The 24,463-nt window shown below is 45.1% G+C and overlaps 1 protein-coding gene across 2 annotated transcripts in view; it reads left to right on the top strand.

Moving 5' to 3' along the window:
- Positions 1-24,463, top strand: part of LOC141161755 (uncharacterized) — a 1,209,981-nt gene that overhangs the window by 1,074,898 nt on the left and 110,620 nt on the right. For both annotated transcript variants that reach the window (XM_073647047.1, XM_073647037.1), the window contains one exon: positions 16,502-16,640. In XM_073647047.1, coding sequence (XP_073503148.1) covers positions 16,502-16,640 — 139 coding nt within the window. The remainder of the gene's footprint in view (positions 1-16,501; positions 16,641-24,463) is intronic.

The raw sequence follows: 24,463 nt of genomic DNA, 5'->3' as shown, positions 1-24,463 counted from the left end.
GAAATCAGGAAAAATTATCAATTAGCAAAAAAGGACAATGTATGAGTTTGTGACGCATGCTGAGCGCACTACAACCAGACTTGGCTGAAGCACACACTACAGCGTGAGCTGCACTCACACACAGAGACCTTGCAGACAGCGGTGAACAGCACAGAGAACTGTGCACTAGTGCTGCAAGGCACAGCGATTTATAAAGTAGCTTGGGTAAAGCAGAATAAAGCAAATAGGTAGCTAAAACTGTCCCTCAGAACAACAGCGTCCTATCCCTAACTGAATTCACAGCAGAGTGAGCTCAAAATAGCGGCGGCGGCTTTTATAGTGCATCATGACATAATTTCAGCAGCCCATCACAGCCATGCCATTAGTTAACATGCCTACATGCCTAACAGGATGTGCCCACACTTCTTAGGATCCTCATTGGCTGAATAAAATGAAACTGGCTCATTGCATTATGGGAACTTCCGATTCCGGTATACAATATTCTAAAAGTATCAGAATTAAGTATCGGAATTCCGATACCGCGAATATCGGCCGATACCCGATATTTCGGTATTGGAATACTCAACACTACTGTCAACATGTCTCCGAAATTCAAAGCTAAAAATCTTGTATTTATTTGCAGCAAATGAGAAATCGTCAAAATAATAAAAAAGAAACAGTGCTTTCAGACCTCAAATAATGCAAAGAAAACAAGTTCTTCATTTAGAAACAACAATACTCATGTTTTAACTCAGGAAGAGTTAAGAAATCAACATTTGGTGGAATAACCATGATATTTAATCACAGTTTTCATGCGTCTTGGCATGCTTTTTGCCAGTCTTTCACACTGCTTTTGGGTGACCTTATGCCACTCCAGGCACAAAAAATGTACGCAGTTCTTCTTTGTATGATGGCTTGTGATTATCCATCTTCCTTTTGATTACATTCCAGAGGTTTTCAATGGGGTTCAGGTCTGGAGATTGGGCTGGCCATGACAGGGTCTTGATGTGGTGCTCCTTCATCCACACATTGATTGACCTAGCTGTGTGGCATGGGACATTGTCCTGCTGGAAAAACCAGTCCTCAAAGTTGGGGAACATTGCCTGAGCAGAAGGAAGCAAGTGTTTTTCAAGGATAACCTAGTATGCGGCTTGATTCATACGTCCTTCACAAAGATTAACCTGCCCAATTCCAGCCTTGCTGAAGCATCCCCAGATCATCACCGATCCTCCACCAAATTTCACAGTGGGTGCAAGACACTATGGCTTGTATGCCTCGCCAGGTCTCCATCTAACCATTAGATGACCAGGTGTTGGGCAAAGCTGAAAATCAGAGAAGGTTACCATACTCCAGTCCTCTATGGTCCAGTTCTTATGGTCTTTGGCAAACTTCAGCCTGGCTCTCCTTTGCTTCTCATTGATGAAAGGCTTTTTTCTAGCTTTACATGGCTTGAGGACTGCCTCTAGGAGCCTGTTACAAACTATTCTTGCTGAGCACTTCACCCCAGCTGCCATTTACCATTCCTTTTGTAGGTCACTTCATGTTATCCTGCGGTTGCTGAGTGACATTCGAATAAGATGACCGTCATCCTGGTCAGTGGAGAGTCACTTTCGCCCTTTGCCGGTCTGTAGCTTTGTTGTCCTCAATGTCTGCTGCTTGCCCTTGTTGTAATGGACTGCCATCTTCAAAGTTTAAGGATGGAGGCAACATGATGCTCACTGTATCCCTCTGCTAGTAAAGCCGGAATTGAGCCTTTCTTTTCCTCACTCAAGACTTTTTCTTTTCAACTCCTTTGGCATGATTAAAAGTTATTTTTTGCATTCAAATTACTTTGGGGCTATTCCCAGCACTTGTTTTGCAATCCTGCTTGTCCTATTGCAAGAGGATTGTGAAGACCACAGCAGTGTTTTTTATACTTTCCCTCGTTACATAAGATTTGGTTCAGGTGATCACCTAATCAGAAGCATTAAGTAGAATGAGGTGTACTTTGGTTGGAATTCAACTGACGCTGGAATGGAATGGCTGTCAGACATGTAGAGATGGTGATTTTTAGAAAACTGTGCAGTGGTCTCTTAATTTTTGCCAGAGCTGTAATATATAATATGAACCCAGAGCAGTGTCAAAAAGTTGTTGGTTGGACAGCGAATAATGCTTCCAGTCACTTTGCCACCACCACTCTGTCTTCCACACGGTCAAGTCTCAGTAGCCGTGAGTCTGGACTGCATATTCCTCACCCTGATCCTCCTTCTGCCACCATGCCAAATGCCCGGAGACACCTGATCCCACACTTGGACACTCCGAAGAGCTGTTCACTTTTCCATTTATAGATTCGGGCCCCTCGTCCGGTCCACTTGAAGGGGGGCAATAGGAGATCGCATGTAGCGATGCCCAAGTATTTGAGCAGCCATGGTCACATGAAGGCGACGGTGGGAAAGTGTCACAAGAGGTGGACGATGATGAGACACAATTGCCAGAAAGTCAGGAGGAGGACCAGGGTGCGGAAGTGGAAGACGAGTTGGTGGATGATATAATAACTGACCCAACCTGGCTGGAGGACAAGCAGAGCAAGGAGAGCAGCACATAGGGGGAGGGAGGCAGAGCACCCCAAGAGGCAGGAAGAATCCGCGTGGTGGCCGCAGACAGAAGGAAGTCAACCATTCCCCGTAACACCAACACAAAGGAAGTTGCCAGTACAACTGTTAGGTCTTCCCGAGTCTGGTTGTTTTTGAAAGATTCTGACGATAACCCCAAAAAGGCCATTTGCACCACCTGCCAGGCCAACATCAGCAGGGGTGGCAAAACTAGCAGCCTGACCACCACCAGCATGATCAGGCACATGGCAGCAAAGCACCCGACTTTGTGGGCCGAACCCCAGGGACCAGGAACAGTGTCTGCGGGTGGCACCACTGCATTCCGCAACCTAATGGCGGTGGCTGTCCCTCGGTACTCGGTCCCCAGACGCCTCTATTTCTCGCGGTGTGCCGTCCCCGCATTACACAAGCACGTGTCCAAAAACATTAGCCATGCTCTCAACAACGCAGTTACCAGGAAAGTCCACCTAACCATGGACACTTGAACAAGTGCTTGTGGGCAGGGACGGTACATCTCGCTGACGGCACACTGGGTTAACATAGTGGAAGCCCGGACCCAGTCAGACATTGGGACAGAGCACGTCCTCCAGATGCCAAGGATTGCGGGCCCTAGGTCAATCAGGGTTGCCCCCACAGTCTAGAGCTCCTGCAACTCATCCACCTCAGACTCCTCCTCCTCTTCAGCCTCCATCTTTGAAATGACCACATCAGTCACAAGCTGGAAGCACTGCAGCAGTAATGCGAATATAATCAAAAAAATCTGGCTATATTCTGCTAACAAGCAAATGGAGCAGTAAAATGGTGTACACTGGATTGCTTTTTAAGCTAATAATTAGTATTAAGAGCAAAAAAAAAAATAGCCCAGATATGTAGGGCTATATCATTATCTCGAACATCAGCAGCAGACAGAATGTGCAATGGACCCTGTTGTGCGGTATACACTGCCACAAACCCTGCCTGCCTAACTCCTGCTATCACCAGTAATATATGGAGCTGGATTAGTCCTCAGAAGGACTGTTAGTTCAGATCGATATATATCTTGCTGTGGAATACCTATACCCAACTAATAAACTGCCAATTCTCTCCCTAGCTCAACAGCATCTCTCCCTACTCTTCCTGTTTCCGGGTTAGACTTTCACAAGCATAGGGCCACCATGTCTTATGTAGACCCGATAACGCTATGCAGCCAGACAATCACTGTAATGCCACAACTAACATGGCTATGGCATTACAGTGCATGGCAAGCAATCCCTGCATGTTAATTGGCTGTCTAAAGAGTGCCAAATATTCACGGCGGGGACCCGAGCTCCCGCCCGAGCATCCTGGAAATAGTCGAGGAGCATCGAGCAGTGAGATGTTTGGACGAGTACCGAGCAGTGACGAGCACACTCACTCATCACTAGGGGTAATGTAAAAAAAAAATGCATACCACAGCTTAGATTGTGAAAGCCGCTAGTTGCAGCATAAGCAACACAACTGACACCAGTCACAATAGGCCTCATTTGCCTCCATAAAACAGATTAGTGAGGAGGATGTGATGGCAAAATGTAATATATGGTTTTGCCATTGTTCTGCCCAGCCCACCTCCTCCGCAGCTGTAACCCTTTCAGGATTTTCAGTTCTGCCACTGGACGCTTGGGGCTAGGACCACGCTCACTTGTTCAGTATTTCATCAGTATTTTACATCAGTATTCATAGGTCAAAATCAGGAGTGGGCGGGGTAAGTGACGCACTTCTGGCGTGGCGCTGTTAAATGCTGCTGTCAGAGATTGACTGGTAGACCGCTTAGGAGTAGTGCACCATTCATAACTCACACGACTTGAAATGATAACAGCACACACCTCATGATTAATGGGGAAATCTGGGTGATTCACAAAAAGCAAGATTTTCGTGAAACTTCAAAGAAAGGAAAGGCTGCACTCTCTGTCCCATAAAAACGTATTTTATTACAGAATCATTACAAAATTGATGCAGGAGAATGCAGTGTTAGAATCTGTTTCTTTGGGACCATCCGCCATTTTGTTGTGGGTTTCTGGCTGTTGGTCTTTTTCCCCTGGTGTTGGTTTTGACTAAGGTCAGGTGATTGTATCACCCTTTATTACCCAGCACCGGCCTTCTAGTCCTTGCCGGACAGCAGTGTTAATCCGCTAGAGTTCTGGCTAGGAGGTATGGAAGTAGTGATTTCTGTGTTTAGTTTTGCGCAGTTCTGGTATCCTCTAGTTCTGCCTGCTGAGATTCCTGTATTGCCTTTCGTTTCTGCAGCTTCCTCTAGTTTCCTGCTAGGAGGTCACCTGTTTGTTTTTTCCCAGTCCTTAGTTCTTTCAGGGTCTCCTTTTCCTCTCCCTTTAGGTCTTCTTTTGAGTTTAGTCTAGGAAACGTCGGTGGGTCTATTCTCTAGGAATAGGTTGCCCACTTCATCGTAGGGCTTCAGTCTAGTCCTAGTGCAGGGACAGCTTTTCCCTCTCCTGCCCTAGTTCTTTGTTGCAGTTCCGTAACATGCAGGTGCAAGAGATGGACGCCTGCCTTTTTGCACTCAATGGTGCTTCAACAGGTCAAAACACAAACTTGACATGGGAGAAACTCCCCTTTATAGGGAACACACCCCATATGTCAATGGTGTACAAAAAAACACATAATCGCACAAAAGTGTTTTAAAAAAAATACTTGTTTATATTATAAAAATACCAACATATCAATTTTGGACCAGCGGTCCTTGCGATTTTATTTTCATAATCTATTTGGCTTTCCTTCTAAGAAGTAACTTCCCATCTGGGACTGGAGCAGGTCCAGTGCTATACTACTCTGGTCGCAAGTGCCGCCATTGTCCTGACCCCGGAGGCAGCGCTACTACGCATGAACGGAGACTCTCCATAAGATTAGGAAAATCGCATTCTGGTGTTGTAGGATCTGTGAGGACGCGGGACGCCGTGTCTCTCACTGATTTCTCTGGTTGCCAGGCAACGCTGGAAGCTGTTGTGTCTGGCAGTATGCAGTGGTGGAAGGTTGTCCATTCTGCTGTTCAAACTAGTAAGGAGTGGCTGTGTGGGGATGATTGGGAGGTATTTAACACCAGATCATTAGGCGGGCAATTTAATCCTGCTCCCTGCTCAGTCCTTTGCTGTTTATAGCAGTTCCTATGTACCGTGGTGGTGAGTGGTGCTAGCATTAGTGTTGCTATCTTGTCAGGTTTTTTCTCATTTTCTCTTCTGGTTTCACTTCTTGCAGAGGTACTCACCTGGTTCTTGACAAGGCACCAGCCGCATCACCTGACACCAGCTGTCCGGCGAAAGTGGGCCTGGGCTCTGCCAAGGTCTCCCTTCCATTTACTGGGAGCTGGTTGAAGAGTATTCCCAACCCTCAAGGGCTCGCCTAGCTGGGCAGCTTGTGCCAAGTGGGTTTATGGCTGCGCCTTTGCTGGCTTGGTGCCAGTCTTGCTGGGTCCCTCTGCAAAGCGCATAACACCTCTCTGATCCAGGAGATTAACCCTTTCTATTGCTGCAAATCTTAAAACTTCAGGATTAGACTGTTAACATTCACATACGTGCTTTGAGTCTTGCGGAACCCTTTCTCGACATAGTTGATTTGAAATTTTCTCTTAACCTAATAATCTGATAGTTTTGCCAATGTAAAGGAAACAGCAGGGACAGTAGACCACATAAACCACAAGAAACAGAAGGACAGAAGAAACAACTATTACATTTTATATTTAATCCAAAGGGAGGCAGTGTTTATGAAAAAATATACAAAAGATTTTACAAAGGGGACAGTACAATACATATGCGGTTATACAAAATAAATGGGATTAAAGAACTTACTATACAGATCGCAGAGATGATTCAGTTTAGCCGGAGGGGAGTCGCTCCAATAGACTGTTATAGACTGAGGACCCCTACTTATATAAAATATATATATATATATATATATATATATGATAGAAGTGTGTGTGTGTATATATATCTATTGATATATATATATATATATATATATATAGATATATATATATAGATATATATATAGTTATATACAGTACAGACCAAAAGTTTGGACACACCTTCTCATTTAAAGATTTTTCTGTATTTCATAACTATGAAAATTGTACATTCACACTGAAGGCATCAAAACTATTAACTAACACATGTGGAATTATATAATTAACAAAAAAGTTACTGAAAATATGTCTTATATTCTAGGTTCTTCAAAGTAGGCACCTTTTGCTTTGATGACTGCTTTGCACACTCTTGGCATTCTCTTGATGAGCTTCAAGAGGTAGTCACCGGAAACGGTCTTCCAACAATCTTGAAGGAGTTCCCAGAGATGCTTAGCACTTGTTGGCCCTTTTGCCTTCACTCTGTGGTCCAGCTCACCCCAAACCATCTTGATTGGGTTCAGGTCTGGTCACTGTGACAGGTCATCTGGCGTAGCACCCCATCACTCTCCTTCTTGGTCAAATAGCCCTTACACAGCCTGGAGGTGTGTTTGGGGTCATTGTCCTGTTGAAAAATAAATGATGGTCCAACTAAACGCAAACCGGATGGAATAGGATGCCGCTGCAAGATGCTGTGGTAGTCATGCTGGTTCAGAATGCCTTCAATTTTGCATAAATCCCCAACAGTGTCACCAGCAAAGCACCCCCACACCATCACACCTCCTCCTCCATGCTTCACGGTGGGAACCAGGCATGTAGAGTCCATCCCTTCACCTTTTCTGCATCGCACAAAGACACGGTGGTTGGAACCAAAGATCTCAAATTTGGACTCATCAGACCAAAGCTCAGATTTCCACTGGTCTAATGTCCATTCCTTGTGTTCTTTAGCCCAAACAAGTCTCTTCTGCTTGTTGCCTGTCCTTAGCAGTGGTTTCCTAGCAGCTATTTTACCATGAAGGCCTGCTGCTCAAAGTCTCCTCTTAACAGTTGTTGTAGATATGTGTCTGCTGCTAGAACTCTGTGTGGCATTGACCTGGTCTCTAATCTGAGCTGCTGTTAACCTGCGATTTCTGAGGCTGGTGGCTTGGATAAACTTATCCTCAGAAGCAGAGGTGACTCTTGGTCTTCCTTTCCTGGGGCGGTTCTCATGTGAGCCAGTTTCTTTGTAGCGCTTGATGGTTTTTGCAACTGCACTTGGGGACACTTTCAAAGTTTTCCCAATTTTTCGCACTGACTGACCTTCATTTCTTAAAGTAATGATGGCCACTCATTTTTATTTACTTAGCTGCTTTTTTCTTGCCATAATACAAATTCTAACAGTCTATTCAGTAGGACTATCAGCTGTGTATCCACCAGACTTCAGCACAACACAACTGATGGTCCCAACACCATTTATAAGGCAAGAAATCCCACTTATTAAACCTGACAGGGCACACCTGTGAAGTGAAAACCATTTCTGGTGACTACCTCTTGAAGCTCATCAAGAGAATGCCAAAAGTGTGCAAAGCAGTAATCAAAGCAAAAGGTGACTACTTTGAAGAACCTAGAATATAAGACATATTTTCAGATGTTTCACACTTTTTTGTTAAGTATATAATTCCACATGTGTTAATTCATGTTAATTCATAGTTTTGATGCCTTCAGTGTGAATATACAATTTCCATAGTCAAGAAAATACAGAAAAATCTTTTGGTCTGTACTGTATATATATTATAACTCCAGGCACGAGTATCGACTCAACTACAGCTGGATCTTTTAAGCTGACGGGGGGCCCATCCACACACTCACCTGTGATGACTTCACGTGGGCTGGGCTTCACCCTCCATGTTTTTATTAAAAACGCTAACTTCTGCAATAACTTCTGGTTGATCGCAGAAGTTCGCAAGTGATACCATATTTTTTATTATGAATTTACCTTTCTTTAGAGACTACACATGGCATAGCTGCGACCTTTATTTTTGTACTTTTTGCATTATAGCTCACCGGTGAGGCCTACAGATACGGAAAAATATGTGTATTGTTCCTTAGTTAACCCCACCGCTAAAAATGTGTCCCATCACAATCGGAATTATAGAAACTCCGATATTTCATATTTCATGTCAGTACCGGCGAGGCTGCAGATTTCTCATGAGAAAAGGACTTTTAAAATGAGGGTGACCCTACTATTGTGTGGAGTGTGATAGCATTACTTTGAAGCTTAAAGGAGCAGTTTCCTCTGTCTTTCAATCCCATGTGCTCAGGTGTCTATTTACCACAGGTTTCTTCCTTTTTGTACTAGAATTTGCATATTAACCACTTCTCAAAGTGTAAGCTCTTACTCCTTTGACAAATACAAATTTAATGATTTTAGAGGGGGGAGAGAAATTCTTAATAATTTCTATGACATCTAACACTTTTTGAGGTAGAATAGGGGCCGATTTACAGATCGCACCTCAAGCATACTTCCTCAGCATCCCCTTGACGGGACAGCCCATCTGCGTTGCCATGTTCACTATCTTTCTTGTGCTGAATGGTAAAATTGTACTGCTGTAGAGCCAGGCTCAACCGCAATAGTTACAGTACCATTGTCACCGGACACCCGGTGCAGCCAACTGAGGGGGTTGTGGTCAGTCACTATGGTGAAATTTTGCCTGTATAGATAGGACTGCAGCTTCCTCAGGGCCCACACTAGCGAGACACTCCTTCTCCACAGTGACGTATACTACTTCTTGTGGTAAGGGCTTGCAGCTGAGGAACATCACCGGATGCTCTTCCCCCTGCCCATTTTACCTGGCTGAGCACAGCACCCAGACCAAACGGACTGGCATACGTTTGGACTACAAACCTCTGGGTGAAGTCTGGGGCCTGCAGAACTGGGGAACTGGCCAGGGCAGCTTTCAGCGCCGTGAAGGACTACTCAGTCAGCTGTCTAGTTGACTGTCAGCGGTAACTTCTTTTTCGTGAGGTCCGTCAGAGGCTTAGCAAGGGCACTATAGTTGGGAACAAACTTTCTATAGTACCCTGCCGTACCAACGAAGGACATCACCTGCTTCTTGGTTTTGGGGGAAGGTCAGGAGATGATGGCATCAACCTTACCGTGCTCTGGCTTCAGAGTTCTGCCACCCACTCGGTGTCCGTTATGCCTACCTGACACTTTCCCGGCTTTATAGTCAACCCAGCGCCCTGGATCCGCCTGAGCACCTTCTCCAGGTGTTCCTCCCAGGTTGGACTAAAGACGGCAATGTCATCCAGGTAAGCTACAGCGAACCCCTCTAGTCCCTCGAGCAGCTGGTTGACTAATCGCTGAAACATGGCAGGTGTATTCCTCATGCCAAATGGCATGACGAGGGATTCATACAGCCCGAACGGTGTAATGAAGGCGGACCTCTCCTGTGCCTCCTTGGACATAAGAATCTGCCAGTACCCTCGACTCAGATCAATAATTGTCAAGTACCCAGCCCCGGCTAAGCGATCCAGCAGCTCATCGATGATTGGCATTGGGTACGCATCGGGAGCTGTGATGGCATTTAGCCTCCTGTAGTCCACGCAGAACCAGGTGGTCCGGTCCTTTTTCGGGACCAGGACTACAGGCGAGGCCCACCCACTTTTTGACCTTTGAATCACCCCCAGGCACAACATTTCATCTATCTCCGCCTTCATGTCTTTCGCCACCTCTAGAGAGACACGGTAAGTGGATTGATGGACTGTGGGGTGACTCCGTGTGTCCACCTGGTGGACAGCTAGCTGCATCCTCCCTGGTACGCCTGTGAAGAGGATCAAGTAAGGCCGGAAAACCTCCCTCAGCTGGGACTTCTGGTCCGTGGATAGCTGCAGGTTGAATTTTGTGTCCTCAATAGACCCTCCATCCCGGGCTGCGGCCAGTAAGTCCAGAAGGACTTCTGTCTCGCCTTCTTCGGAGACGCTACACACAGGAAGGGCACAGGCCTTCCTGTCAGGAGCTTTCATCATGTTGACGTGGCAGACCTTCTGCGTCTTCCTGGCGTGGTCAATGGTGACTACATAGTTGACATCATTGAGGCGCTGGCATATGGGGTATGGACCTTCCCAGGCCGCTTCCCAAGCTTGTTCTGGGTCATTAGGACTAGGACCCACACCTTCTGACCCGCTTCATACACATGCTCCTGGGCGTTGCGGTCGTACCACAGCTTCTAGCTGGTCTGGGCCTTCACCATATTCTCATGAACCAGCTGCGTCATTGCCTGCATTTTGTCACGTAGCTGCATGACATACTCTATGACGGACACTTCGGGTGAGTTCAGCTCCCCTTCCCAGGATTGTCTTACCAGATCAAGGGGTCCTCGGACTCGTCTGCCATACAGGAGCTTGAAGTGGGAGAACCCCGTTGAGGCCTGTGGTACCTTTCTGTAAGCAAAGAGCAGGTGTGGGAGGTACCGCTACCAGTTGCACCCATGGGACTCAGCCAGCATCTTAAGCATCTGCTTAAGGGTACCATTGAAACTTTCACACAAACCATTGGTCTGTGGGTGATACGAACTTGATACCAGGTGCTGCATCTTTATTTTCTTACATTAACTGAGACATGAACTGAGTCCCCTGGTCCATAAGCATCTCCCTGGGAAATTCTACTCTTGAAAAAAATGGCCAGGAGGGCATCTGTCACCTTATCAGCCCTAATGGAGGACAGAGCTACTGCCTCCGTGTACTGGGTAGCATAGTCTACCACAGTAAGGATGAACTGTTTTCCAGAGCTGCTGGGGATGGCCAGCGGGCCAATGATGTCCACAGCAATCCTCTTGAATGGCTCCTCTATCACTGGCAAAGGGATCAGGGGAGCCTTGGGTGCATGCCCCGACTTGTCCACTCTTTGACATGTGATACAGGAGCGGCAGTAGTTGGCAACATCTATCCCCATTTGGGGAAAATAGAAGTGGTGCAACAGTCAGGCCTTGGTTTTTCAGACCCCCAAGTGTCCAGCTAGTGTTATCTCATGGGCAACCCACAACAACTCCTCCCTAAACTGATAGGGCACGGCCAGCTGTCTTTCCCTCATCCACTCCTGTTGGGGGTTACATGCGACTGTTTCCCAGTACAACCTCCCCAGATCCCAGAATACACTCTCCTTATCAGATTCAAAGATGGGCTTCTCTGCGAGGTCCCTTAATGCCTCTAGACTGGCATGTGAGAGCAGAGCCACCTGGAACTCCTGGCTGGAGGTAGCCAGGAGCGACGTTAAGGCCCCAACCTCGCTGGAACTGTCTGGGACCAGCTCTGAGTCCACAGCCAGTTCTGTTGTCCCACCAGGTGATGAGGGCCCAGAAGGCAGTGCATCGCATGCTTTCTGGACACTCATACTACGAGTGACAGCGGCTATGTAGGCGATCTCCCCGGAAGACATCAACCCTTTCCTATCAGCCTGACAAGCTGTGGGTACCACCACCCCATCCTCCCCCAATACCTCAGAAGTCATGCCAATCATGGGGCAACTACAACAGGCTATGTCACCGTCCGTCGTGACACTGGTAGGCGGTGCGGGACCACTGGCTTTAAGGTCTCCGGGCCTGCTCACATTGCCCTTAGCACTCACGCTAAGCTCCTTTTTGGGGGTCCTCAGCAACATCACCCCGCAGTGTGACATGGCAGAGCACTCCTGTGCCACAAGACATGTTATCTTCATGCATCATATCACCGTTCACCATATCACCGTAATTAGCATTTTCATCACAGGAATTATCAGATCTGGGAGGGTCGTCAGGAACATATTGGGCAACCAACCATCCCAGATCAGTCGCCAATAGGCATCTGCCTAATAAGCATCTGTGATCTGGGTTGCTTTGGTGGCTTGCTTTGGCTCCCGGTCCAGCACAAACTGTCGCACTTCTACTGGGCAAAGATGAAGAAACTGGTCCTTTACCATCAAATCCTTCAGGTCCTCAAAAGTAGTGACTGACAGTCCTTGGACCCACTGCTCAAAGTTGGTCTTTAGCCCATCTACTACATCACTGTAGGTGTCATGAGGTCCACGCTGGAGGGCTCTGAATTTTTTCCAGTAAACCTCCGGCGTAAGCTGATAATTTTTAATCAGGGCCTGCTTGATGGCCTCATAGTCTCCATCTTGGTCTTGAGGGACAGAAGCAAACACTTCCAGAGCTTTTCCTCTGAGCCCTGGAGTTAAGTACCTGGCCCACTGGTCTTCAGGCAGCTGGTACTGTCTGCAGGCTTTTTCAAATCCTTGCAGAAATACGTCCATCCTTTTCCACTACAGGAAAATGCTCAGGATGGGGTTTAAAGCTGTTGACACTGTTGGACTGACTGATCTGTGTGGAGGGGGGGTGGCTCCTTCTGAGTCCGGGCTAGCTCCAGCTGGTACTGTCGCTTCCCCTTGCCCGCCTCTCGTTGCTTTGCTTGTGTGACACCCCAGGGGTCTGGTTGCCACAGTGATAGAGATGTTATGTCTGAGAGCAGGTGGGAGGTCCTTTGGTCAGGGATCCTGTGCATGCCACACCTCCTGCCCAGTCCTGGGAGGGGAAGAACTTCCCCTGTATAAACCCGGGGCTGAAGCAGGGTTAGTCAGTCAAGGAGAGTAGAGACAAGAAACAGCAGAAGCAATACTACTACGAGTCAGGGGCTGGCAGCTGCAGAGCTCGCCCTGACTGAGAAGCTTTCTTACCGGACCCGGCGTCCGAGGCTGTGGGGACTAACTCTTACCCAGCAGCAGAAGCCGACCGGCAGGGGATTTCAGGTCCTCAGGCCCAGAAACCCGAAGGCACGGTCACACGCGTGGGACCAGCACCGCCATCGTGGAGCGGAAGCCATTAGAAGGCCCCGAGTCACCGGCCATACGGGTGAGCACCACACGGTACACTCAGGGACGTGGGCTACTGATATCCGCTTCTAGCAAGGTAGCCAGAAGAGTACAGTCAGTTTGGGAGGCCTACAACTCCGCCTGGCCAGGGGAGATCCCATCTGCTCAAGGACTGACCAGGCCCCGTTCACTAGCAAGTACTCCGGGAGGGTCTATCGTTGTTACCAGTAAAGACCCTGAATTACACCGCACCGTCTCTGAGTGGTTCCTGCTACCCTCATCATCCACATCTGCTGCCCTGAGGCCATACCCCTCCCGTTGGGGGTTATACCATCTACGCTGCACCATCCATCCACCGGCCTCAGCGGACTGTCCTGCAGCGGCAGCTCCATAGCTGCATTCAACGGGTGGCGTAGTCGTCCTGCATCTACCGCTGTTACATCGCCGCTCAGTTTGACTCCCTGGGCACGGACCGGGTCACCGCCACGAGACTACAACCCTCAAGAGATCCGGCTACGGGTAAGCTCCCGCGTGCGCAACGCAGCGCGACACAGGCCCAGGGGCGCGTCACTTGCTCCTGGAATTTCAGGATCAGCTGCAGTCATCCGTCACTATCGTCTGCGGCGAGCTGCTCTAAGGCCATCTGCAGGTGGCGGTCCACACTACCCTTGCTGCAGGTATGGCTGACAGTCACATGTGCGACCCCTGCAGCAGCACCATCCAGGCCTTGGCTGGCCGCCACATCATCAGGGCTCTGCTGTCGGACTGGCTCTGCAGCACTTTGCAACTATTCAGCAATTATTTGGGCCTTAGTTTTGGCCATGGGGTCAATCTGTCCCAGCTCACGGAGGGCAGTGATAGTGTCCTTTTGACTGCTGGTGATACCAGGGCTCTCCACGTGTAGCCATTATTGCCAAACAAAAGATAGGACAGAAAAACAAGAGAAGGGGGGGGGATGCAACTGCTACACCTACAGTATTGTCCCAGATAAAAAAAATATTAAAACACGGAGTCTGTTTCCTTAAAACTTTGCACAGAATTCTCACAAGAAACGAGCAAGTTTTTAGTGACAGGAATGATTGCTCAATCCAGCCACTGATGTTCTGTAATATCGCACCGCTTGCCACCTATTGTGAAGAACGGCACTGGAGGGATCATACAATATCCCTCAATTTGTCAGAGATTCGCAAACACAGAGCATCCCGATTACTCACTACGTAGTTACCGGCAAGTGAGCGTATAGCGTACACACCTCTGAATTCCAGTGCAGGGAATATGTGTATACGCCCTACGATCACGGCTAACTTCACGATAACCCAATTAATATTATTCGCTGCCACCACCGATCAGCTTTAAAATACAGGCCTGATCGGACACCTACCTTCTAGGAGCGTATGGCTTCGGGGGACGAATGATTACAGGACAGAAGAAACAGACTATTAAATTTTTATATTTAATCCAAAGGGAGGCAGTGTTTATGAAAAAAATATACAAAAGGTTTTACAAAGGGGGACAGTACAATACACATGCAGTTACACAAAATAAATGGGATTAAAGAAGAACTTACTATACAGATTGCAGAGACTATTTAGCTGGAGGGGAGTCGCTCTAATGGACCGTTATCGAACGGGGACCCCTGCTTATATAATATATATATAATTCCCGGCATGAGTATCGAGTCAACTACTGCTGGATCTTTTTAGCCAAAGGGGGTCCTGCCCACACACTCCCCTGTGATGACTTCATGTGGGCTTGGCTCCATCTTTCATGTTTTTATTAAAAACTCTAACTTCTGTGATAACTTCTCGCTGTTTGATCACAGAAGCTCGCAAGTGATACCATATTTTTTATTATGAATTTACCTTTCTTTAGAGACTACACATGGCATAGCTGCAACCGTTATTTTTGTACTTTTGGCATTATAGCTCACCAGCGGGGCATACAGATACGGAAAAATATGAATATTGTTCCTTAGTTAACCCCACCGCTAAAAATGTGTCCCATCACAATCGGAATTATAGAAACTCCGATATTCCATATTTCATGTCAGTGCCGGTGAGGCTGCAGATTTCTCGTGAGCAAAAGGACTTTGCAAATGAGGGTGACCCTGCTATTGTGTGGAGTGTGATAGCATTCCTTAGAAGCCTAAAAGAGCTGTTTCCTCTGTCTTTCAATCCCATATTCTCAGGTGTCTATTTATCACAGGTTTCTTCTGTTCTGTATGTTAATTAAGTTAGTAGCTCCTTTTGTACTAGCATTTGCATATTAGCCACTTCTGAAAGTGTAAGCTCTTGCTCCTTTGACAAATACAAATTCAATGATTTCAAAGGGGGAGAGAAATTCTTAATTTCTATGACACTTAGCATCTTGTCTGCTACCTTGCAAAGTGAAAGTAAAAGAAATGTTATCCAGCTACACACACAGTAAGTGTTTTTTTTAACAGTGAATTATTGACAATATATCACTATTGCTGGAGACAGAAACTCATGCACTATTAAACAGTAGTAAATAGTAGTTGATGCAATATATGTGATATATATGATATAAATATATATTTAGATATTAAAGGGAACCTGTCATGTCCAAGTTGCTATGTACACTGCCCCCATAGCGTTGTTAGTGATGCAATGTGCATCACTAACAAGCTTTTTTCATTAAAATCAGTGGTAGTATAATGATTTTAACTTTATATACACTTGTCCTACCTGCTGAATTCAGTCATAGGTTTGTGATTCTCTCATTCAGTCATGGGCAGCACTGCATTCACTCCCTGCTGGCGCCGCCCATGTATTTGAATCCTGCTCCCAGCAAGATTGCGTTTAGATTGGAGTTTATTTTTTGTGCTCCTCACTTTAGCCACTCAGATCTAGACGCTTCACTGCCGAGGAGACTAGATCGGAGTTGCTTGAGTGAGAGCCTCAAAAAATCAACTCCGATCTAGACGCAATCTTGCCGGGAGCAGGATTCAAATACATGGGCGGCGCCAGCAGGGAGTGAATGCAGTGCTGCCCATGACTGAATGAGAGAATCACAAACCTATGACTGACTACAGCAGGTAGGACAAAGTGTATATAATGTTATAAAATCATTATATTTCCACCGATTTTAATGAAAAAAGCTTGTTAGTGATGCACATTGCATCACTAACAAAGCAATAGGGGCAGTGTACATAGCAACTAGGACGTGACAGGTTCCCTTTAAGCATTATTCCAACACAGCTGATAGAAATACATGATCTCTCAGGTACCAGGGTAAGAAACAACGTCCATTCAATGAGAAAGCAATGGAAAAACATTTGGATGAGAGTCAGAAGAAAAGCCTGAAAGAAGTAATTTTGAAACCTAATTTTAACAAGAGTTCCCTGGAAGAAGCCAAAAAAAAGGTGAGGCCTCAATTTGTTTCCCTTCTAAATATTATCTTTTACAAATTACATGTAATATTGTGAAAATTGTTTGTTTTTTTATTTCGTACTTTAGCCCTAATTTGTACATATATGAAATCTTCTAGTTTTTTTTTCCCACTCTGTGTTTTCCATTGTTTTCAAATAATTTTTACAACCTGTCCTACACATCAGTTGCTGTGAATGACAGATACAGTCGCCGATCGGGGGCCTGATTATAACTTTTGATACGATCAGATACATACATGATGCTTCAACACACTGCAATTAATGAATACATGAACTCCATCATAGCTGTAAACATTAAAAAGCTAAAGTACTTAGTGTTTTTTTTATATGGATGGTCATTAACCACTAATGTTCTACACTCTCCATGTGCCAAACCAACCTCATCTGAATAGGAAGGGGAAAAAAACAGGTATAGCTCGCAATCAAAACCTTGTCTGGGAAGAATATTTAGATAAGGGTGCTGAGCCCTGGAGGGTTCACACACTTTTAGTATTAAATGAATGCACAGATGCTTAAATTTGCTATGTGGCCAACATACAAATAGATACATACATGATGCATCAACATACTGCTTTTAATGAATATATGAACTCCACTATTGCTGTAAACCTTTGATGCAATGTCTTTTCAATTTGGCTCCTGGCAAGATCTAACACCATTTAAAAAGTCCAACAATGCATTTTTGTACCAATTTTGCCATTATCTGTGATTAACTGAGCTATATAAAAAAATTACAACAATAAAAAAACAATAAGTTAGCTAATTGTACAATATGCAGACCTCAAGTAGGTGCATTTCACTCTCCTGTCTCTACCAATGCCCTTGAAAGCCATTGGTAGACCAGATGACAATCATATGTTATTAGATATTGGCTGGAAACCTCTTTTGCTGTCACTTTATGAGCCTGAATTAGTCCAGAATATAGAAATCTACTGTGACAAAGAGATGCTTGAAAGTTTGTGAACTCTTCAGAATTTGCCATATTTCTGCATATATTTGACTGAAAACTGCATCAGGTTTTCACACAAGTACTAAAAGTATATAGAGAAAACCCAATCAAACAAATGAGTCAAAAATATTAGACTTTGTCATTTTTATGTTGCGGAAAATAATCCAAGATTACATGGTTATGAAATGCAAAAATATGTGAACCTTTGCTGTCAGTATTAGGTGTTACTAGAAGTGATGAGCGAGTATGTTTTGTTAACCCTTTCGCCAAGTATGCTCGGGCGAGCACCGAGTAGTTACAGCTGCTCGGTGATATGTTTGAATCACTCCCGTGTGCATGATTTGCAACTGTTTGACAGCTTTAATACATGTAAGGAATGTGTAAGAAATAGACATTCCTCACATGTATTAAAGCTGTCAAACAGTCGCAAATCATGCACACGGGAGTGATTCAAACATATCACCGAGCAGCTGTAACTACTCGGTGCTCGGCCGAGCATACTCGTCGAAAGCGTTAACAAAACATACGCGCTCATCACTAGTTACTAGTAATGAGTGAGCACTAGTCTTGAGCGAACATGCTCGACACTGCTCGGTACTCGCCCGAGCATCAGGCTACTCGGGATGTTCTGCGAGCACCGAGCATTTCCGGGTTACTCGGGCGGGAGCTCGGGTCTCCGCCCTGCATGTTTGGCGCTCTTTACAGAGCCAATGAACATGCAGGGATTGCCAGCCAGTCACTGTAATGCCGCAGCCATGTTGTTTGTGGGCATTACAGTGATTGGCTGGCCGCACAGCGTCACCTCGAGTATTTAAAACCGGGCGGCGCCATCTTGGACACAGTCGCTCCAGATCAGACAGCGTAGGGACAGCGCTGCAGATTTAGGGAGAGATATATCCTGCAAAATAGTTAGTGTAGGGTCTGTAAAGGCTGCCAGATCAAACAAACAGTCCTTCTCAGGACTAATATCCATCCCAGGTATATCAGGTAGGCAGGCAGGCTGTATAGGAGACGCAGTGGTTATACCAGCAAACGCTGCATTACAGTCCTGTGTGCTGCTCCTGTTGCTGAAATTGCTAGACTTAGCTCCAGGTCCCGGGGGCCAGGAAAAATCCTTTTTCTTTATCTAAATCCTCTTTTTTTTTTCCTACTTCATAATGTACAAATAGCCATCTTATTAACCTTTTGGTGTGTCCCCCCCCAAAAAAAAAAAGTGTGCCTCTGATTTTTCAGACACAAATATACCTGTTGAAAATAGTCTGGTGTAGGCCAGAGAAATAGAAGTGTGGTTTTGCAGTTCTATGGGCCATTTGTATCTAAAAAAAACAGTTTGAGTGTGTCGCTCACTGTTCAGCCGCAAATATATATATTTAAAAAAGTCTGGTATACACCAGTAAATTATTACTGTGGTTTTGATGTTCCACGGTAAAACATCTCTATTATCCTGTTTTTGGCATTTTTTGCTGTATAAAAATAATAATACTGTCTCCCTGATTTTTCAGACAGAAATATATCTGTTGAAAATAGTCTGGTGTAGGCCAGAGAGACAGAAGTGTGCTTTTGCTGTTCCACGGTAAAACATCTCTATTATCCTGCTTTTGGCATTTTTTGCGTAAAAAATAAATAGTGTCTCCTGATTGTTCAGACACAAATATATCTGTTGAAAATAGTCTGGTGTAGACCCGAGAAATACAAGTGTGGTTTTGCAGTTCCACGGTTCAAATCTCTGTATTATCCACTTTTGGGCCATTTGTATCTAAAAAAAACAGTTTGAGTGTGTCGCTCACTGTTCAGCCACAAATATATATATATTTTAAAAAGCCTGGTATACACCAGTAAATTATAACTGTGGTTTTGCTGTTCCACAGTAAAAAATCTCTATTATCCTGCTTTTGGCATTTTTTGCCGTAAAAAATAAATAGTGTCTCCTGATTGTTCAGACACAAATATATCTGTTGAAAATAGTCTGGTGTAGGCCCGAGAAATACCAGTGTGGTTTTGCAGTTCCACGGTTCAAACCTCTGTATTATCCACTTTTGGGCCATTTGTATCTAAAAAAAACAGTTTGAGTGTGTCGCTCACTGTTCAGTCGCAAATAAATATATATTTTAAAAAGCCTGGTATACACCCGTAAATTATAACTGTGGTTTTGCTGTTCCACAGTAAAAAATCTCTATTATCCTGCTTTTGGCATTTTTTGCCGTCAAAAATAACTAGTGTCTCCTGATTGTTCAGACACAAATATATCTGTTGAAAGTAGTCTGGTGTAGGCCCGAGAAATACAAGTGTGGTTTTGCAGTTCCACGGTTCAAACCTCTGTATTATCCACTTTTGGGCCATTTGTATCTAAAAAAAATAGTTTGAGTGTGTCGCTCACTGTTCAGCTGCAAATATATATATATATTCAAAAAAGTCTGGTATACACCAGTAAATTATAACTGTGGTTTTGCTGTTCCACGGTAAAACATCTCTATTATCCTGCTTTTGGCATTTTTTGCCGTAAAAAATAAATAGTGTCTCCTGATTGTTCAGACACAAATATATCTGTTGAAAATAGTCTGGTGTAGGCCCGAGAAATACAAGTGTGGTTTTGCAGTTCCACGGTTCAAACCTCTGTATTATCCACTTTTGGGCCATTTGTATCTAAAAAAAACAGTTTGAGTGTGTCGCTCACTGTTCAGCCGCAAATATATATATATTCAAAAAAGTCTGGTATACACCAGTAAATTATAACTGTGGTTTTGCTGTTCCACGGTAAAACATCTCTATTATCCTGCTTTTCCCATTTTTTGCCGTAAAAAATAAATAGTGTCTCCTGATTGTTCAGACACAAATATATCTGTTGAAAATAGTCTGGTGTAGGCCCGAGAAATACAAGTGTGGTTTTGCAGTTCCACGGTTCAAACCTCTGTATTATCCACTTTTGGGCCATTTGTATCTAAAAAAAACAGTTTGAGTGTGTCGCTCACTGTTCAGCCGCAAATATATATATATTCAAAAAAGTCTGGTATACACCAGTAAATTATAACTGTGGTTTTGCTGTTCCACGGTAAAACATCTCTATTATCCTGCTTTTGGCATTTTTTGCCGTAAAAAATAAATATTGTCTCCTGATTGTTCAGACACAAATATATCTGTTAAAAATAGTCTGGTGTAGGCCCGAGAAATACAAGTGTGGTTTTGCAGTTCCATGGTTTAAACCTCTGTATTATCCACTTTTGGGCCATTTGTATCTAAAAAAACAGTTTGAGTGTGTCGCTCACTGTTCAGCCGCAAATATATATATATTCAAAAAAGTCTGGTATACACCAGTAAATTGTAACTGTGGTTTTGCTGTTCCACGGTAAAACATCTCTATTATCCTGCTTTTGGCATTTTTTGCCGTAAAAAATAAATAGTGTCTCCTGATTGTTCAGACACAAATATATCTGTTGAAAATAGTCTGGTGTAGGCCCGAGAAATACAAGTGTGGTTTTGCAGTTCCACGGTGCAAACCTCTGTATTATCCACTTTTGGGCCATTTGTATCTAAAAAAATCAGTTTGAGTGTGTCGCTCACTGTTCCGCCGCAAATATATATATATTCAAAAAAGTCTGGTATACACCAGTAAATTATAACTGTGGTTTTGCTGTTCCACGGTAAAACATCTCTATTATTCTGCTTTTGGCATTTTTTGCCGTAAAAAATAAATAGTGTCTCCTGATTGTTCAGACACAAATATATCTGTTGAAAATAGTCTGGTGTAGGCCCAAGAAATACAAGTGTGGTTTTGCAGTTCCATGGTTCAAACCTCTGTATTATCCACTTTTGGGCCATTTGTATCTAAAAAAAACAGTTTGAGTGTGTCGCTCACTGTTCAGCTGCAAATATATATATATATATTCAAAAAAGTCTGGTATACACCAGTAAATTATAACTGTGGTTTTGCTGTTCCACGGTAAAACATCTCTATTATCCTGCTTTTAGCTTTTTTTGCCGTAAAAAATAAATAGTGTCTCCTGATTGTTCAGACACAAATATATCTGTTGAAAATAGTCTGGTGTAGGCCCGAGAAATACAAGTGTGGTTTTGCAGTTCCATGGTTCAAACCTCTGTATTATCCACTTTTGGGCCATTTGCATCTAAAAAAACAGTTTGAGTGTGTCGCTCACTGTTCAACCGCAAATATATATATATATATATATTCAAAAAAGCCTGGTATACACCAGTAAATTATAACTGTGGTTTTGCTGTTCCACGGTAAAACATCTCTATTATCCTGCTTTTGGCATTTTTTGCCGTAAAAAATAAATAGTGTCTCCTGATTGTTCAGACACAAATATATCTGTTGAAAATAGTCTGGTGTAGGCCCGAGAAATACAAGTGTGGTTTTGCAGTTCCACGGTTCAAACCTCTGTATTATCCACTTTTGGGCCATTTGTATCTAAAAAAAACAGTTTGAGTGTGTCGCTCACTGTTCAGCCGCAAATATCTCTATTTAAAAAAGTGTGGTATACCCCAGTAAACAATAACTGTGGTTTTGCCATCCCACGGTAAAAAATCTCTATTATTCAGGTTTTGGTAGTTTTTTCCGTAAAGAAAAACAGTAGTGTCTCCTGACTGTTGTGACGTAAAAATATATCTGTTGCAAATAGTCTTGTGTAGGCCCGACATCCCAGTGTGGTTTCGCAGTTCCACGGGTCAAATCGCTGTTCTATCCAGTTTTGGGCCTTTGGTATCTAAAAAAAAAGCAGTTTGAGTGTGTCGCTCACTGTTCAGCCGCAAATATCTCTATTTAAAAAAGTCTGGTATACCCCAGTAAACAATAACTGTGGTTTTCCTCTTCCACGGTTCTAATCTACTCTTTATTACCCTTTATCCATTGATAGTGCAAGTGTAAGCTATTTTACTTCATTTACAATGGGCAAGGCGCGTGGCAAGGGACGTGGAAGTGGACGTTCTGCTGATGGTTCGTGCAGAGGACGGGGCCATGGCCAAGGTGAAAATGTGCAACAACCAACAGCCACATCTTCTCGCTCCCACTTCTTGACCGAATTACTAGGGAAGCACAGAACAACACCAGTTTTGAGAACTGATCAGTGTGAACAGGTTATTAATTGGATAACAGAGAATACTTCCAGTTACCTGGGCACCACCACCTCCGGTCTGCCTTCCACACGGTCAACTCTTAGTAGCCGTGAGTCTCGACCGCATACTCCTCCTCACCCTAATGCTCCTTCCTCCCACTATGCCGAGTGTCGTCAGACAGAAAGTGATCCCACACTTGGACACTCTGAAGAGCTGTTCACTGGTCCATTTCCATATTTCGGCCCCTCGCCTGATACGCTTGAAGTGGTGGAAGAGGAGATCCCATGTTGCGATGCCCAAATATTTGAACAGCCACGGCCACAGGAAGTCGACGTTGGCAATCTGTCACAAGAGGTGGACGATGACGAGACACAATTGCCAGGAAGTGAGGAGGAGGATCGTGGTGCGCAAGTGGAAGAGGAGGAGGTGGTGGATGATCTAGTAACTGACCCAACGTGGAAGGAGGACATGCAGAGTGAGGCCAGCAGCACACAGGGGGAGGGAGGCAGAGTACCCCAACAGGCAGGAAGAAGCAGTGTGGTGGCCGCAGACAGAAGGCAGGCAGCCGTTCCCCGTAGCACCAACACGAGGGATGTTGCCAGTACAAGCGGTAGGTCTTCCAGAGTCTGGAATTTTTTTAAAGACTCTGCTGATAACCCCAAAAAGGCCATATGTTCCACCTGCCATGCCAGCATCAGCAGGGGTGACAAAACTACCAGCCTGACCACCACCAGCATAATCAGGCACATGGCAGCAAAGCACCCGACTTGGTGGGGCGAAACCCAGGGTCCACGACCAGTGTCAGCGGGTGTCACCACTGCTTCTTCCACTGTTGTGCATGCAATAGAACCCCCTGTTGTGTGTGCAAGGCAATCCCCTGTCCATACTGCATGTAAAGATGCCCCCTCCTCTCAGTCTTCACTTGTTATGGCAGTTTCTCAAGAAACAGCATCAACGTCCACGTCCACGTCCCACCGCAGCGTTCAATTGTCCATATCCCAGACCTTTGAATGAAAGCGGAAATTCGCAGCTAACGCCCCACAGGCCACAGTCCTAAATTCGCACATTTCACGACTGCTTGCATTGGAAATGCTGCCTTTTAGGCTGGTGGAGACGGAATCCTTCCACAATCTTATGGCGGTGGCCGTCCCTCGGTACTCGGTCCCCAGCCGACACTATTTTGCCCGGTGTGCCATCCCCGCACTACACAAGCACGTGTTCCAAAGCATCTGCCGTGCCCTCAACAACGCAGTTACTGGGAGAGTCCACCTGACAACGGACACGTGGACAAGTGCTTGTGGCCAGGGACGGTACATCTCTCTGACGGCACACTGGGTAAACATAGAGGAAGCCGGGACCCAGTCGGACCTTGGGACGGAACACATCCTCCCCACACCGAGGATTGCGGGCCCTATGTCAGTCAGAGTTGCCCCCACAGTGTACAGCTCCTGCGCATCCTCCTCCTCCTCATGTTCAGCCTCCATCTCAGATATCACCACATCAGTTACAAGCTGGAAGCATTGCAGTACTGCCTCCGCCAAGCGGCAACAGGCTGTGCTGAAACTCATAAGCTTAGGTGATAAACCTCACACTGCTTGTGAGTTGTGGACAGCTGTGAAAGAGCAGGCAGATCTGTGGCTGAGACCGCTGAACCTACATCCCGGCATGGTCGTGTGTGACAATGGCCGTAACCTGTTGGCGGCTCTGAGGCGAGGTGAGATCACACACGTACCATGCCTGGCTCATGTGCTTAACCTCGTGGTTCAGCGGTTTCTTAAAT

The sequence above is a fragment of the Phyllobates terribilis genome, unplaced genomic scaffold, assembly GCF_046119375.1.
Source record: "Phyllobates terribilis strain yellow unplaced genomic scaffold, ASM4611937v1 Scaffold_1__5_contigs__length_1240528914, whole genome shotgun sequence".
NCBI classification, from domain to species: Eukaryota; Metazoa; Chordata; class Amphibia; order Anura; family Dendrobatidae; genus Phyllobates; species Phyllobates terribilis.
Note: the sequence above shows the minus strand (reverse complement) of the source record. Positions and strands in the feature narration are given on the sequence as shown.